At 46.7% G+C, this 16,108-nt stretch overlaps 7 protein-coding genes across 7 annotated transcripts, besides 4 other annotated features; all 7 read right to left on the bottom strand.

Annotated features, from left to right (window-relative positions):
- Window positions 1-1,278: 1,278 nt before the first annotated feature.
- Window positions 1,279-1,337: a sequence feature (CT-rich).
- Window positions 1,338-1,546: 209 nt separating this feature from the next.
- Window positions 1,547-1,599: a sequence feature (T-rich).
- Window positions 1,600-2,492: 893 nt separating this feature from the next.
- Tb11.02.3610 (uncharacterized protein) lies at window positions 2,493-3,908 on the bottom strand (the record flags this gene model as incomplete). Its single annotated transcript, XM_823567.1, has 1 exon — window positions 2,493-3,908. One exon carries the CDS (start codon window positions 3,906-3,908, stop codon window positions 2,493-2,495), a length of 1,416 nt encoding a protein of 471 aa, XP_828660.1.
- A 1,744-nt stretch (window positions 3,909-5,652) lies between these two features.
- Window positions 5,653-5,982, bottom strand: Tb11.02.3595 (protein translation factor SUI1-like protein; the record flags this gene model as incomplete). Its single annotated transcript, XM_823566.1, has 1 exon — window positions 5,653-5,982. One exon carries the CDS (start codon window positions 5,980-5,982, stop codon window positions 5,653-5,655), a length of 330 nt encoding a protein of 109 aa, XP_828659.1.
- Window positions 5,983-6,427: 445 nt separating this feature from the next.
- On the bottom strand, window positions 6,428-7,159 carry Tb11.02.3590 (hypothetical protein, conserved; the record flags this gene model as incomplete). The annotated part of the gene is made up of 1 exon (XM_823565.1): window positions 6,428-7,159. One exon carries the CDS (start codon window positions 7,157-7,159, stop codon window positions 6,428-6,430), a length of 732 nt encoding a protein of 243 aa, XP_828658.1.
- Window positions 7,160-7,903: 744 nt separating this feature from the next.
- Window positions 7,904-7,927: a microsatellite.
- A 305-nt stretch (window positions 7,928-8,232) lies between these two features.
- Window positions 8,233-9,141, bottom strand: Tb11.02.3570 (hypothetical protein, conserved; the record flags this gene model as incomplete). The annotated part of the gene is made up of 1 exon (XM_823564.1): window positions 8,233-9,141. One exon carries the CDS (start codon window positions 9,139-9,141, stop codon window positions 8,233-8,235), a length of 909 nt encoding a protein of 302 aa, XP_828657.1.
- Window positions 9,142-9,809: 668 nt separating this feature from the next.
- Tb11.02.3560 (hypothetical protein, conserved) lies at window positions 9,810-10,430 on the bottom strand (the record flags this gene model as incomplete). Its single annotated transcript, XM_823563.1, has 1 exon — window positions 9,810-10,430. One exon carries the CDS (start codon window positions 10,428-10,430, stop codon window positions 9,810-9,812), a length of 621 nt encoding a protein of 206 aa, XP_828656.1.
- A 69-nt stretch (window positions 10,431-10,499) lies between these two features.
- Window positions 10,500-10,530: a microsatellite.
- A 376-nt stretch (window positions 10,531-10,906) lies between these two features.
- On the bottom strand, window positions 10,907-13,408 carry Tb11.02.3550 (hypothetical protein, conserved; the record flags this gene model as incomplete). The annotated part of the gene is made up of 1 exon (XM_823562.1): window positions 10,907-13,408. One exon carries the CDS (start codon window positions 13,406-13,408, stop codon window positions 10,907-10,909), a length of 2,502 nt encoding a protein of 833 aa, XP_828655.1.
- Window positions 13,409-14,687: 1,279 nt separating this feature from the next.
- Window positions 14,688-15,509, bottom strand: Tb11.02.3540 (hypothetical protein, conserved; the record flags this gene model as incomplete). The annotated part of the gene is made up of 1 exon (XM_823561.1): window positions 14,688-15,509. One exon carries the CDS (start codon window positions 15,507-15,509, stop codon window positions 14,688-14,690), a length of 822 nt encoding a protein of 273 aa, XP_828654.1.
- Between the last annotated feature and the right edge of the window lie 599 nt (window positions 15,510-16,108).

Here is a 16,108-nt window from a genome sequence, read left to right as displayed (position 1 = left end):
CAGTGGCATTACTCCAAAGATGTGACACTTCGCTAGAAACTTACCTCATACATCGTCACGTAAAAGTATCATTCTCTTCTGGACAGTCCCACCCGCTTGATTTGTAAGAGTTGAGGAAACAAACAGGGACGCGCGGAGATCCTTCCGTCAGCAAAACACAATAATTAGCGGCGTTAGCCCTCCAAACGGAACTATGTCCTTTGCGGAATCTTCTAACAGTGTGGAAATACTTTGTGTGAGATACTGCGTATATATGTCACAGCCTCACGCTGCCTACGACACATATGGCGTTGGAAGCCTGAAGCATGTGCCCCAAATTGTAGAAAATCAGGGGTTTTAATATTTAATGGGATTGACAATATGGATCATGCAATCTAACAGAGGGATTTATTGCAGCCGCGGTTTGTTTTCACATTCTACAACAAACACCGTGACGTCGGTGCTACTTTAAAGTTGCAACAGCGGCTTAGCCCTTAGCTTGTGGGACTGCCTCAGACGCACCACTACTGGGTTGCTATTTGATTCATACCGCGGTACACAAATAATGTGCCCGTCAAATATGAGCAGGATTACGCCGACAATCGCATCTCCCCTTCCTCACACTCATATATGCGAGTACGTTGGGAGGGAGAGCAATGAGGTAGCTGGATTTTTTCCTATTTTTACACCGGAGCTCGGTCCACCGGAAATTTTTTTTTGCCCCTTCAACAATTGGTTGGTTATAACATCTCCCAATCAACGCGACTCCCTATGCCGATCGCTGAGCCTGCCGCAAACGAAAGCATATGTAGTTATCCTTTTTCCCTTTTCTCGCCGTCACCTTCCTTGCAACCGCTTGCCGCTCCGTACGGATGGTGCGTCAGATGTGCCAAACGGAAACAAATAGCCTGTTTCCCGATTGAATGGAGAGGTTCTATTCATTCAAATATGTCACCTTCTTCCAGTAATCTTTACACTGCTTTAACATCTCCAGTGTGTAGGTACATGGTGGTTCCCTAAGAGTCACATTTAACGCATCTCTTCGTTCCTATCATTAACTCGCATGATGGGGCGGAGTTGGGACGTATGAGCTGCGGTGAGTGCCCAGTAGGTTTCTATTAACTACCCTGGGTTTCACAACTGGTTGAGCAAACCACTGTTCACCTTAACGCTGCGGCAGCTTAAATGGTCAAGACGCTAAGTGTGTGTGCATGCGCACGGTGCACATTATCATGGAAGACTATCCATCCCCAATTAAATTCCCTTAAGGTTATTATTTCCTTCATGAAGTGAACCTCAAAGGAAGAGGGGAGGAAGAGGGAAGAAAAAAAAAAAGGAAGGCAGTGAGGAGGAAGAAAATCACACATCATAAGAATCACTTGTAACAAAACAAATGGCAATCACACACCAGTCTAGGGATAACACGTTCTCCCTAAAGATCCCCCGTTGTGATTGTAACCGGTGATCGACGCCGCAACAGGCAACCGTTGGCACAAAAACTTGTAGAACCATTGAAAAATGACGGCAGCCTTCCGTCCCTTCCAATAGCTAAAAAAAAGGTTTAAACAACAGAAAAAGAAACAAAAACAAAACAAAACAAAAACATAAATAACAGACAAAGAAAGTCACCACAGACAGAGAATTTGTGTGGGAGGGTGGTGGAAGTGATGTGAAACGCGCAATAATCACAAGAGGCACCGAGTGTACACGAATGGTACTCAAAAGAGCACTTCTCAAAGGGGAATTAAATCAACTCAAGCAAAATAATAAGGGAAAGAGGGGGATCAAAAAAAAAAAAATTGTTCAGTGGAGAAACTGAGAAGGATAAAAGGCTCGGTGTCCCACCTTCGATTCAACGTTTTGTTATACTTCCATCACCCTCGTTTATTTTGTCTCCTTCTCCACCAAGTAAACCAACCTGATTCATAGCTGGTGGGCCCACTACCACTACGGTCAGTACATTCACGATACCTCTGATGCACTTCAGTGGTTTCGGTCAGATGTATCTATGACCAAGAGCGGTGTGTTCCTACTTTTTGGGGACGGTTAGAATAACCTAGCACACACATGTTACAATAAATGCATGTGCAAATGAAATGCAAAAGAAATGCGTTTTCACTTTACACGCACGTTTATTGTTTCATTTCCCTTACCTACTTTAATACTCATTTTCTCGTTTTCTCACAGTTCTTCACCTGTTGATTGCTGACCTTTGACCCTTTACTTCTTTCCTTTTATTTTATGTTCCCTTTTTGTTGGTTCCCTTCACCATATCACCATCACCTCGTTGTTGCCGTTGGTTTCACTCGTCCCTCTTTAAGTGTCTACTTTGACCTGCTGGTGGTCTCTGGACACTCGTCAGGTTGACCTCGCGCAGCATTCCAGAACCACCATCTTTTCACTCCACACTTCTCCCCACATCTGCTTCACTTTCCAAATTTCACATCTCTTCGCTCCCACACCCCCTCTCTTCATCCACTTTTCTTGCAACTAAAGTGGGGTCACTATATTAATCACAAGGGGCGACCACGACCCGGAGCGAAAGGTTGTACCGAACCAGGCTCCTTCGGTCGTGCAATGCCCAGTGAAACTTGTTGGCTGTTCAGTTCCCGCCAATGGCGAATACCCCGAAAATCCATCGGCTGCAGTGTTCCCGGTGTTGGCATTGTTGCAGTCAACGTGTGGGAGGCACAGCCATTGGCAGCAGCGGGACGCATTGCTGGGGAGGGACGCCCGCTCAATGGGAGAATACGGCGCACCGTTACGGTGCGGTCGTCAAGATCGAAAGAAAGGCCATAAGAGTTGCAGAGTTGCTTGAGCACTTTGAGGTCTTCTTTGCTGAGATCACTGCGCTGATATCTGAAACCCTCATGCTCTGAGCTCACGCGTAGGTCACGAACAAGTTGCTGTAAGGTCATACCCTCATCCTTTTCTGCAGCGGGTTTTTCTTTCTTTTTAAATTCCACCTTCAGCGGGCGCGATCCGATGTAGAGGCGCTCAAGCCGCAGCTTGCACTCTTCAGCGATTTCTCGATTTGGGTACTTGATAAATACCACATTCTTGAAGACCCCACGCTCACCACGATGGAGGCGAATATATGACGGCTTATGTGGAATGATTTTATCAAGTTCCTCAATAATAACCTCCGTTTTCGGAAGGTTTGGGAGGCCCTTAAGAACCAATGATGCATTCAGCATCGAGCGGTTACGCGGAACTATTGTCACTGTGGACTGCGGCCATTTCTTTTTGAGTAACTCGCTCACCTTCTCTGCTTCGCTACTTTCAGCGAACAGAAGTGAAATCAGATAACCCTTTGAGAGTGTTTCTGCAGGGATGGATGGAGGAAGGGATATACCAGGCATCGCTGCACCCGCAACCTCGCCGCTACAGTCTGCAGTGACACCACACATGATGTTTGGTGTTCGGATCGGTGATTGTTCATGTGCAGCGCACTTGGATACGCCCTTGTCGATGAGGGGGGCGGTGCCATCGGCTTGTTGGGATGCGGCGCTGACATCCGCGTCGGCATTACCAACTGCACCTGTGCTCTTCTTAACCAAAAGTGTGTGCGGTGGTCCAACATCATATATGTGCAGCGGTGTTGTTGCAAAGAGTTGCAGTTCCTCCTTGATATTGGCAAAAGATATCCCAGGTGGAAGAACGAAGTTGACGAAGAAATCTTCCACGTCAGGTTGCCGCTGTGAAGATTGGTTCTTTCCCCTTCCTTTTGATTTTCGTGTACGTTGGCCCTTTCCCTGTTGTCCAACATCCTTTTCGCACTGAGCAGCTGGCAGTAGAGCGGGACTCATTGGCTGATTTGCCACGTTTGAAAGCGCAGGTGTTGATGCTTGCGGGGAGTCACGCCATGAGGAGACGGCGAACATCTCCTTTTGCTTCCCTAGTGGGATGAACTCCGGAAGCACAGGCATTTCTCTTTTCCTTTTTCTTTGTTATCGGACCTTTTGTATCCTGCTTTCTGTTCGGTGTCTAAAGAGAAATATCCACTCACCCTTGCTAACTGTTCATATGTTTGGTCATGGGGTTATTATTGTTTGAAGATACGTGTGATTGTATATATGGTTCGGGAGAGTTGTGAAAGAGAGGTTGAAGATCCGGTAGTGGCCACGGAAAATACAAGCCCCGCTAATTGGCTATCTGCCCCCTTTACCCAGCGGTACAAAGTAGTAACGTTAACGAAGAAAAACATTACGACTAGCATTTAACTTACTCTGTTACTCGTGCGATCCCTTCAATATTCACGACATGGAGCGCACCTCCACCTTTTCACAATTATGGATGGACTTCAACTGCTTTGCCACCATTTACCCATTCTAAACCCAACGGCTTAACTAGAGTCGCACAAACTGGACAGCAAGTACATCTCACCGATACTCGTCCGTAAAAAAAATTAAAATAGGGCACTCATCTCTTCTCTTCTCTTGCGCAGCGCACCTTCTGTCGCATAACACACACATTTCGTGTTGCTTTGGGACCAAACCTGCACCTCTAAGGACAACTTCAACGGGGCAGATAAGAACCCGGCGCTCTCGTCCTCGCACCGAAATTCTACGCGCAACTCATTAGAGTCACAAGTTTATCCTACTGGGTACTCTCAAAACACACTCTGTGCACAGACTCCCACGAGCTTTACATCCCTTTTTTTTTGTACTATTTCCTTCTGACTTGCGTTCCCGTAGGTAAAAAGAAAAGATGCGTTAGTAAAATTCGAAGCAGAGACAAACTTACAACTTGAGGGATCAAAATGAACATCTTAACAGCAGTGGATGGGGGGGGGATGAAAGGGTAATTAACGGTCATGCGAGACGTGTTTGTAGAACTACGCGCCAGCGCTTTCTCGCGTCGTGGAGCGTATGCACAAAAAACACATGTTCAACACAAGGGAAACAAAGAAAAAAAGAGACATGGGATGCATACACCACCATGGTGAAAGGGAGAAAGGGGGTTATGCACGCAATATTAGTAGCTCAAGTGATCGGATTTTTCTTTACGCTCTGCGGCATTGGTTTCAAGCGTACCGTAGTCACAGCTTCTCCCGATATCCTTCCTCGTCTCCCCCTTCCGTTTTCTTCCACGATTATTTCACAACACTACTCACGATAATCGACGGAAAATCCTAGAACAGAAACAGAGGTATACCTCTTTTCATTATCTTGTGTGGTGCCGCAGCAGAGCTGTTGCTAATGGACCACTCATGCTTCATCCACTGATATGTTTTCGCTCCTCTTTAACTGTGCACACTCACATTCGATGGATTCATCTTCCATTTTTTCTGCTAGTTACAGCAGCCTCTTACCCGCGGACAGGGCAGAGATGCTGACAGGGGAATAACACAATATCAGATGGATGTAAGAGCAGACAAAAACAAATCCTTATCCTTCTTTTTATTGTACATGAAATAACCCTGGCAGAGGCAACACAATCACCCTCCTCTACCAATGCGATTGACGTACCTAACTTCGGTCGACGCAGCGCCGTTGATACTCATGTAACAATCTATCTGTATCGCTCTGTAAATTGTGTGAACTTCTTTAACTTCCTCAGTGATACCTTTCATTTCCTTTAAAACTGCACTGTGTAGCCTCATCTCCACTATCTTTCCTTTTCTCTTGTTTAAATTACCCCGATGTGCGTTCCTCTCGTCCTTAGTCTTCATCAGTTCAGCGAGTGGATCTCTAAGTTCTGCTCGGTCGCCATGTGCTCTTCAAGAAGGAATGTGCGAATCTCTTCGCTCCAGTTTCCTTGCAGCTGAATGACAGTTCCCGCCTCTGGTGTAGTGATCACCGTCCCGTTGCATCCCCACCGGCGCATGAACTCACGGTTAATACGGCGGAAATTTAGTTGCTGGTTGAGGCCCTGTACGGAGGTAACAAATTTCCTTCCTCTACGCTGCTGCACACGAATGTGAACCTTCTGCGCCTCAAGGGCATTCTGCACAGTCCGCTTCTGGTCCATCAACGCGCTCATCTCGTCGTTTGCATTCATTATTACTTTTTCTTTTACCCGGTGGTTAGGATTTTACTTTCAGGAAAATTTAAAGAATTACGTCAGTGCTTTCGGATGAGCAGCGCTCTCTTCGAGTGGGTTATCCACAACCAGTGTAACCGGTGCGCATACAGAGAAAAAAAAAAGAAGATACATAAAGGATAAATTGGGTGCGCAGTACAAAGCAGACTGCAGTCGCAGACGACTGGGATCACGGAAAAGTTAGGCTAACAAAGAATTTTAAAATTTTCATGTTGATTGTACTTCACAAGAGAATAACAAACTGCAACACGTGCAGACACTCAGATATACACAACTTGATTTCGTGTTCAGTTACGTGTGTAAGTCACGTGTTGATAATGCGCCAGCCTCCAGATCGATGTGAATGCACCCTCTGTCAACGATCTGTGTTACACTACACGAAACATCATCCAACATCACCCGATCAGTTGGAACCCGCTCCTGAGGTAAACATTGTTGGGAGGCACCTGGAGAATGATATGACAACAGGAACACCATACAGCTCGAGTACGCTTGCACTACTGGTGTAGCGCACACGTTGAATCACCTCTCCCTCATCCGTTGCATTTGCCACCGAATTCTCATCTCCGTTTTTGGTGAGCCCTCGACCCCTTGAATGGTACCCACGCCGTTTCTTTGCAGCTGCTTCCATTTCATGTGTCACGGAACCCATCGCCCCAATGCCCCCGGTGCTCCGCCGTGCTGCTGTGGCGCGCACTTCCTTCGCTCGCTCATGTGCCGCTCGGAGCCGATCCTCCAACGGAATAGTCGATGGCGGCCGCAGTCGCAATTTCACAACTTGCTCTCGGTCCACCGCTGCACCGCGTCCCAGTAACTTTCCGTGGCGCATACTTTTTTGCCGCTCTTTTTTTCGCTCCAACCGCTCCTCCCGTTCCAATGCGGCATCCGTTACAATCGTCGTGCCTTCCAAAACGCCCTCGATCTCCTCGTCGGAGAAATCACTATCAATTTCGTCCACCGCCTCCTCGCTAGTTGTGAAGGTGCTATCAGAGGTGGCATCACTGAGGTTGTTAAGAAATTTTTCTTCATCAGAGTTGAGGCCCTTCTCCAGAAGGTTTTGGAGCATATTGCCGCGGTTGGCACGCCGCGGGCGGTCGTCAGCGACATTCCAGCGGGAGTCGTCAACACCGTCCATAGTTGGAAGTGTGCACGACCAGTACTGAAAGGCTACACGGTAATGAAGTAACTAGCGTGAGAAATGGTAGATAAATTTTAAACCCCCAAAAAATAATAATAATAACGAAAACATGAATTAATAACTTAATTCAGCAGCCTAACCTAAAAACTTAGTCACCACATAAAGTGAAGGCAACTCCACGTACCTATTGAACGCTGTGAGCGCTTACCAAAAAATTACCACTGTTTGACACGGGGTGGGAAAATCCAGGATTACCGACAATGGTAAAAAGTAATAACGTAATCGTCTTCCATCCTCCCTTGCAATATACCACTGTGAGATATTTTACCCTTCAGAGTTCCCGGCTGCAAAGAAAAAAAAGAAAGTGCACAATTCGTTACCCATGTATCGGGAAGTATGCACCTCCGCACACTTCCAGAAATATTTCCTAACTTTTTGCAGTCAATCCATGCAGCGGCAACAAAACCATTCTTCACCAAAGATATGGTTCTCTCCCTCGGCATGTCAGTAATTATCCGTATAGCGTAACAAACACAATAACTCACTATGCCATTGAGCCACGCGTGCCTTAATGTCTGATTCAACGGTTCTTTCTTTCTTTCCCTACTCCACTTTCCCTCATCCCATTCCTCGGTCGCCACCTTCAGTCATCTGTACTTCCACTTGTCCCTTCCTTTTCTTTCTTTAGTATTAAGTGCTCATTTGTCTTCCGTGTGATTACTATTACGTCAAACTTCTTTCCACACACACACACACACACACACAAACGCATTGCACACACTTTTATTTTTTCAGTGTTAGCGTCGTTCGCTTCCTCACCTAGACATCACCGCTTCCTCCCTAAAGACAGGCAACTTCAAATTCTATTTGGGGAAAACCGAAGAGAGCGCAAAAGATGTGGAGTAGGCAACAAAAGAAATCAAAAGCAGAGAAATTCCGGTCCCGGATAGAAAAAAAAAGTATAAGGAGAGAGAGAAGCAAGAAAATGCTTTGCTCAGCGTTATTATTCTCCTTTCTTCAAGATCTGTAGACACGTTATTTCGAGCCTCATGTGCTCCACCACATCAACATTAACGGTCACCAGAACCCAGAATCTGTGCAATACGAACAAAGATGTTGACAACATTCATGAACATCTGTAAAGCGTCCTGAACAACGTCCCCTGCACCACAGCGTGCCCGCTCGATCATTGCCTGAGTATCCACGGACACCATCACTGAGAATAGGGCCAATCCACCGTATAAAATAATCGAGTGTACAAATGCCGTAGGGTAGAAGAGATTCAGGACCGATATCGCCACCATTCCGAGAAGCATCCCAAACAGCGGCCCCTGCAGTGCAAGCAGTGAAGCGCGAGGTGCCAAATATGCACCTGCGCTGAAGCCACAAAAGACAGCTCCTGTCAAAACAATTGCTGTACCCAGTACTCCCTTAGCCATGGAAGAAGCAATCAAAGGAGCGAGAGCCATTCCCTCTAGTACTGTAAAGGCGAAGAAAAGGCCCATTTTCAAATTGGGATTTTGTGGTGGTGCAAAGCTGAGCCACAGCAAAGGCACAAAACCAGCAGCCATGGGAAGCCAAAAGGGCACCGTCTTGCAGAGCGGTGTGGCGAACATAAGGACCGAACCAAATCCTGCCGCTACGCATCCAGCTGCCAAGAGACCGTACACCTTGAAGAGATGTTCTCGAACATATGGTGTAAGGCTGTCAGCGGTATTTCCGCTGCCGCTGCTGCTTCCGTCAAAATTCATTGGGGAAGTTTGCGGTTTAATGCTCCCCGCAACGCGCATGTGACATACGGGTTGTGTGTGAAAGCATCTCTGTTGCTGGCAAAATGATGTCGTTTCCTTCACCTCTGTACATAACTGAAGTTGCCCTTTATGGAACAACTGCGTTCCAGTCATGAGACTCGGCACGATCGCTGCCTCATGCTTCAGAGCGATGCAGGATGTCACACGGAGGTTGAGCCGGCGAAGCATGCTTTTTGCTCCTTCACCTGGACAATCCTTCAACCTTTTATTTAGGTTTTATTTTGCTTGCTTGTTTCGCCTTCAAATTTCCCCCTTTTCTGGTTAAATTCGTTTTCAATATATAAAATTATTCGTTAAACTCACCACAAAACGAGCTCCGTCTTCAGTGGCTCAATTGGAATGACGCCGCCTCTCCGTAATGTAAAAAAAAAAAAGAAAACCGTTCAAAACAGAAAAAAAAGTGAAGGAAAAAAGTAACGAACATAAGGAGCTTAGCAAGCATTGGAAAACCGTATACAATTCAGTATGTATTCCATTTCGAGCGAAAATCGACACACGAACACGAAGTGGTATTTACCCGCCTTTTTACAGGGTGTAACCACGGCACAAGCACCGACAAAAAATACCCTTCCATATGAGTGACATCAACTCATTCATTGTGCGGGAGCGGGGTTAATAATCGTGCCGGCCATCGTCTTTTAAGAAAAAATTATTCGAAGCGACATACCCTTTACCACCGACGGAATGAAGGGATTGTAATGGTTCAACAGTATTCTGCTTAATCGTACTATATTAGCACCTGCATGAGCTGATTGACGGTATATGCAGAAACACTTTTCTTTGGTTACCACCGCACCCGTTCCCTTAATTTTACTCACTTTCAAACCTGTACCGAACTATTTTGATCCTTTGGGGCGCCCCTTTTTTCCAGTGGGTGCCGCACCCTTCTTCGCAAAGCCCCCCACTCTTCCTTTTTTCCCGGTAGAAGGACCAACACCACCACCACGTCTGCCTTTCTTGTTGTTGCCTTTGCGGTTACCCTTGTCGCCAAATGTCTTTGCAGCCTTCTTCTTTCCACTATCACCTCCAGTTTTTCCTACCCGCCGCTTCTTCGCACGTGTCGTGGCGCGATCCTCTACGACGTTATCAACAGACTGCTGAATTTGTTCCAACCTCCCCGCCCATTTTCTCGCAGAGGTCCGCTTTTTACTCCGTCTCTTTGCCAGAGCTTTTGCTAACCGTTTTGGGTCATCCTTCACTCGCTCTCCTGCAGCCCGTCGCATTGCCGTGCCGAGTAGTTCTGCATTACGTTGCTCGAGACCCCCACGATTTTTGAGCATTTGCGAGTGTGCAGCCGCCTGCCTTTGGGCACGTCGTAGCGACTTTGCCAACTCACGGACACCACCTCCACGCTGCCCTAAACGTTTCGTCTCATCGAAGTCGAAATTTCCGAAGGAAAGGTTAAGTGGGATTGAAGCTGTCGCGGTCGACTGCTGTTGGGAACCCCGTGCACTCATGTGCCTATGGATAAAAGTATGAACAAAAAATTGATGTATCCCCAACCTTTTCTGTCAAAAAAAAAAACAACAGACACAGACACACACACACACACACACAGAAGCACTACCTAACACCTCAGTCTCTGATATATGCTAAATTAAGTTAGCCGATTACGCCTTGTCTATCCACCTGTGTATGTACGAGGGAACCTGTTAACTGTGATAACTGTTGGCTGCGCAACGGACCCAACTAAGACAGCAAAAGCAAGTAAGACTTCAGGGAAAACAATGACAAGTCAGAATATGGTGAAGTGTAAGGGGGGGGCAATTTTTCTTTTTTCTCCTCGGAGCTGAATGACAGAAAAGTAACACACTACCACAATCCGGTACTCTCCAAGTACTAGAGCGGAGTGAACAACAACGATACTGTGGATGACGATATCATCCCCTCCAAACAAATAAATAAATAAAATTCCATGAAGAAGTGGTCGACATTATGACACCCCCAACTCTTCGCCCAGTTTCTTGGAGAGTATTTCGGCCTGACGCTGTCGCGTAGTGCGTGATAACCGGTGCCCATGCTGTTTCATAGTGTCAATCCAGTACATGAGCTGTTGCTGCTGCTGCTCTCCCTCCAACGCAGTACCATTAAGCGCTTCAACCCAAACAGATTTCCGAGTCAGAGGATCTATCAAATAATTTGGAGGTAATTCGCAACCAACACGCACCACATCAACCTCTTCCGCTTCTGAAATGTTAACATTGTGGGGTACGGAAGGATCATTTACCTTCTCTGCTTTAATGGTGCTGAAAGAAGCATTCCTGCTGCTACTAGTACTGCCATTGTGGCTTCTGATACACTTATCCACCATTACACGATTTGACCACATATGTTGGTTCATAATTTCTCGTAACCGCGCAATTCCGTCCTCAGGTCCCGCACCATACACCACCTCGATCTGCGGAACAACCGACATGAGGTCATCGAAACTGCCTTCGCAACCGTCATCGTCAGTGCGCAGAGGAAGATCCTCCGAAGAACCGTCGCCATTGCTGCCCTTAGCCCAATCCTCCTCCGCACCTCCACCAGATGGGTGTGTACACTTCGATACTTCACTATCTGACATCAGTTCTTTTATAATGTCCTCTATATCGTCCACAAGCGCATCGTTGTTTTCGTCACCATCCACAATATAGAGTACAAAGGCTTGTTCAACCTCCGTAGCCGCACACAAACTCTGCGTCATTTCCGATTCGCAGCCGTGTGGACCGTTGAGAACCAAGTCACCCCTGCAATGACCGCCACGTGCGGAAGCACGGCAGTTGCTAAGAATTGTGAGCAAACCATTTCTGCTCTCTCTTTTACATGATTGCGTAGTTGTCAGAATAATGACAACACCGAAGGGGCTCAGCTCCTCGGCTGATGACGGTGAGTCTCTTTTTGTTAGGGCACGCGCCCCACCGTAGCAATGAACAGAAATCGCCGCTTCAAAGTATCTGTTCCGAGCTGTCGTGACTGCCAGTGGCCCTTTTCTAACCGCAGATGCCAAAGTTGGGGGAAGCACAACCTTCCATTGCTCACCTGCAGTACGAGGGGTTATTACTTCCATATCCCTCAGCACTTGGAAAAGAATTGTTTCTTCTTCAACGGTTGTTGTTGCCTTTGACCAGAAGAGGACACGATTCACCTGAGAGTCTGATGACAAGGACTCGCTGAGTTTAATCAATCTCTGTCGTTCTGGCCACTTTGCTTCGTGTAACATCTCCAGCAGTCGTGCCATTCCAACCGCAGTGATGTTGATATCGTGTGTGTGTTTCTTGTCAGCTGCTTTGAAAACGCCGTGCACAATTTCTATACCCCCCTCGGCACAAAAATGTGCCTCAAACGGTGAAATGGTATCCTCTTCATCGGTATCCATTGTGGCGGCTACCACGCACCGCTCCACACCCCATCGCTTAATTTGTTCAATGAAAACTGGCAATGATAAGCGCCTGACGGGGGCATTACCTCCATTAGCCGCGCCTACCTTTTGAAAATGTTGCAACGGAGGCCAACAAACAACAGCAAGCTGGGCATGGCGGCCACCGTATTTGACCATAAAGAGATCTGCCATAGCCGGGAAGAACATGACGGGGTGGACGAATTCAACACCCAGTGACGAAACATAATGCTCGTTGGCAACCGTCAATGTGGTCCCGCATAAGCCCTCTCTAAAGCTCTTGTGCGGTGCTTCCAAGGTTTCTGTCCTTTTCAACCCCCTTTGATCCCGTTCACTTCCACTTACCACAGTTTTCGGTGGCCAAAATCCAGTGAATCGGAAATGCTCAGTGTAGTTAACAACTTCATTTCCAACCGTGGCTGCAATACAGTTCATTACTTCCTCACTGTCTGCGCCAACGAATACAACAAGATTTTTACTTACAGTCCCACTGATGGTCTTCGCGTCGTCATGTGGTACTCGTGTGTTTTCAGGCCATACGGTATTATGCAATATCTGGATGAGCCGTGCCGCTCCAACTAAGTCACCGCCCAGTAGCCCTCGTGTTTCTACCCCGGGTGAAAGCATTTCATACGCCTCCCCATGTGTAATCAACTCAAAGTTGTTGAGCACGCAAGCATCATGCATTAAATCCCTTGTTGCACCACAACTACCATAGCACATCACCACACGAATCAGACATGACATTGGAGCGCTGTGCCACGGAACGCTATCGGCAGAAGTTGCATCACCAACGAGAAAAACAAATCCCACTGAGCTCACATTGAGTTCAGTGCCGAAGGAAAAATCATGTGCACAGATAATAACAGTCTGAACCATTGCTGTGAAGTACTTGTTGGTCACAAGTAGTGGTGGCAAGCCAGAACATAACCCTACAGCATCAGAGGGGAGGCGCCGGAGCTCCGCTGACAAATTTTGTGCTGCCCCTTCCGGGCAACCATCACATTCGACGAGAACTAAATAACCACAGTGACACTCATACGAAAACAAAGGCATATCCCGTTATTTCACTACTTTTCCTGTAGATGGCCGCAGTGTGATGCCACAAGACACCAATCCAACCCGCAAGCCTAAACAAAAAAAAACATAATGCAACAAATACGTGCCGTCAAGAGGAGAACAACATTGCAGAGGGAAGCAGTTACGACAATGAGAGGAGGTGGCGGTGGGAAACGAAGCACAGCAGCTGAAAAGGTACTGTCCTAGTTGAAACCGAAACCTGAAAAACAGTGGGGGGGGGGTGAAGGAGCAAACTAGATATTGAAATAATTGTGAGGCTAATGAGAGAAAATTTTCCTGCAAATTCCTCGTCCATTTCTTACATCTCCCTGATCAATTCAATACTCCCATCTCTTCTTTTGATTGCTGCTCGTTATGAGATCCCACCGTGCGCGCAGGGTGCAGCATGCGCAGCGGGACATGATTCCTTTTGCTGTATTGCCAGTTACGAAAAAAAAAAAGTTTGCTGCTCCTCTGAACTTTTTAAAACAATATTTACTCCCCTTTCCCCACAATGCTTACTCACATATCGCACAACGCCGCCCTGGCGCCGTTTCTTTTCCAGGTGTGTTGTTCTTGTTATCTGACCTCCATCCTCTCAATTTTCTTTTTTAATCAGCAACTCACAACCATGAAATAAAAAGACAAGACCTGTAAAAAACCGAAAATGGTCAAGAAAAAAAAAAAGAACGGAAAAGGGAAGGAAGAAACGAGGGGGAAATGGACAGTATTAGTTACAACTATGGAAGAATACATCGACCCTACTCGTGCATAAGTGTTGAGAACCTTTCACACCCTTTTGCGACGAAGTGACTACCACTTCACGGTCTGATTGTGCAAGGTGAGAAAAGCGAAAAGAATAACCGTAACAACCAGAAATGGAAGGGAAGAAGAGGGTTTTTTTTTGAAAAAAAGGAGCACAACAACGCATATTTCCCACAAATGACCCTTTAACTTCATTCACTCCAATTGCTGATGAAACGGAAGACCTGACCTCGTATTTGCGGTCGGTTACATAAAAGGATACGAATACATACATAAATTAATAAATATACGGAGATGCATAGAGAAAGAGAGAGAAGGAGGGGGCTAAAACAACATATATGTATACATGTGCCTGGATCTCCCCTACATTTTTAATTCTTATTGTGGTTATCTTCATTGCAGTGTGCCATGCGGAACTTCCCTCGTCTCAACCCAGGTGAAACCAGAAGGAACCCTACTGAGTTGGTCAAGCTGTCGCCTCCTTTCCTCCCTTTTTTGTTTTTAAATTCCTTCAGGCGCTCACGTCTCTCGCACGCAGAAGGGTAAGAAGTCTTTCATCGATATGGCGACTGCCACATTTGTTTCCCATCATTTGCGTGAAGGAATTATCGTGGCCCATTGGGATTTCTGCCGGTAGTTCAGAGGAAGTGAAACGGTCGACAAACGTTTGTTCCGTTCGCCGATTAGCGCGACTATTTACGAACAAACACCCGTGGCGGACGCAAAACGTGGGTAGGTGAGTTAAACCCGTACAGCCTTCACTGCAAAGGGAACCGTTGGTGTTCGACCGAAGTTGGCGGGAGGAAGACTGACACTCCGCCGCTTCACGGATAATTGTGAGATCCGCCACTATGCTGTCCACAGACTTTAGGCGTTGCGGTGTTGAGAATGTGGAAGTGTCGCTGTTAAATGTGGTGTTGCAAGATGACAATGGACCAAGCGTTGTAACAACCGAGTTGCTTCTTGTCGATAGTAACGCGACGGTACTTTCATGTGCTTCCTGAGCTTCCTTAGAGCTAAGAGTTGCTGCCTTTGTGGAAAGAACGTGGCGCAGTTTATCGACGTTCCTCCTATTCTCTAATAGGGAATGGTAACGGCGGTGCGACTGCAGCTGTCTGTCAAATTCATTTTTCCCCTTCACCCACGTTATCGCTGAAGACGGGCGAAAAGCCCCTGCGACTGTTGGGAATGTCGGAATATGCTCCCTGAAGCTCCGTGAATAGAAGAGTGGGCTGCCCGAACGCTTCAGTTTCTCGCGGGGGTTAAACCGCGGTGCCTCTTGCAAGAAGTTGTCATAATTCACCGACGCGACGTGCTTTCCACGGTAGTCCATCGCAACGTCTGTCGACCCCTTTACACTAGAGGCGCAGAGTTAAGGGCCGGAAATGTAGAGTAAATTGGATTGTGGAAACAAATGCAACCTTGTGCTTCTGTGGCAAACACACCAACGAACAAACACCAAAAATACCAAAAACAAAAACATATATACACAAGAGCACAACATAGCACGAAGGCGGGTCATACAGCTACGCTACTGTACAAACAGACGTAATTTATTAGCTGTACAACTCCCCTAAAAAAGAAAAGGGAAGAATTAAATCAATGCGAGTTAACGTGAATCAGCAGCATTTGAAACATATCATGAAGTGCCAACGGCGTACGCGTGAATACAACATCTGTTTTAAGCAGTATCGCACTCCCACTTTGTTATTGCATATTTTTACCATCGACAGGGAAAAGCCTTCATCGACATCCCACGATAATCATAGTAAATGCCGGCATTGCCTCATTATATGCACATCCAGAAGGGCTGAGGAGCGCTTCGCAGGGTCCTGGTGACACACTTTGTAATCTGCGAGTTTCTAATATCGAAGTTGAAAGATAAGGTGAGAAAAGGGGGAAAGGGGCATTATTTGCCACACGAAAGGGTCA

This window comes from Trypanosoma brucei, assembly GCF_000002445.2.
Source record: "Trypanosoma brucei brucei TREU927 chromosome 11 chr11_scaffold01 genomic scaffold, whole genome shotgun sequence".
Lineage (NCBI taxonomy): Eukaryota > Euglenozoa > Kinetoplastea > Trypanosomatida > Trypanosomatidae > Trypanosoma > Trypanosoma brucei.
This window is presented reverse-complemented; position numbering and strand designations above follow the sequence as displayed.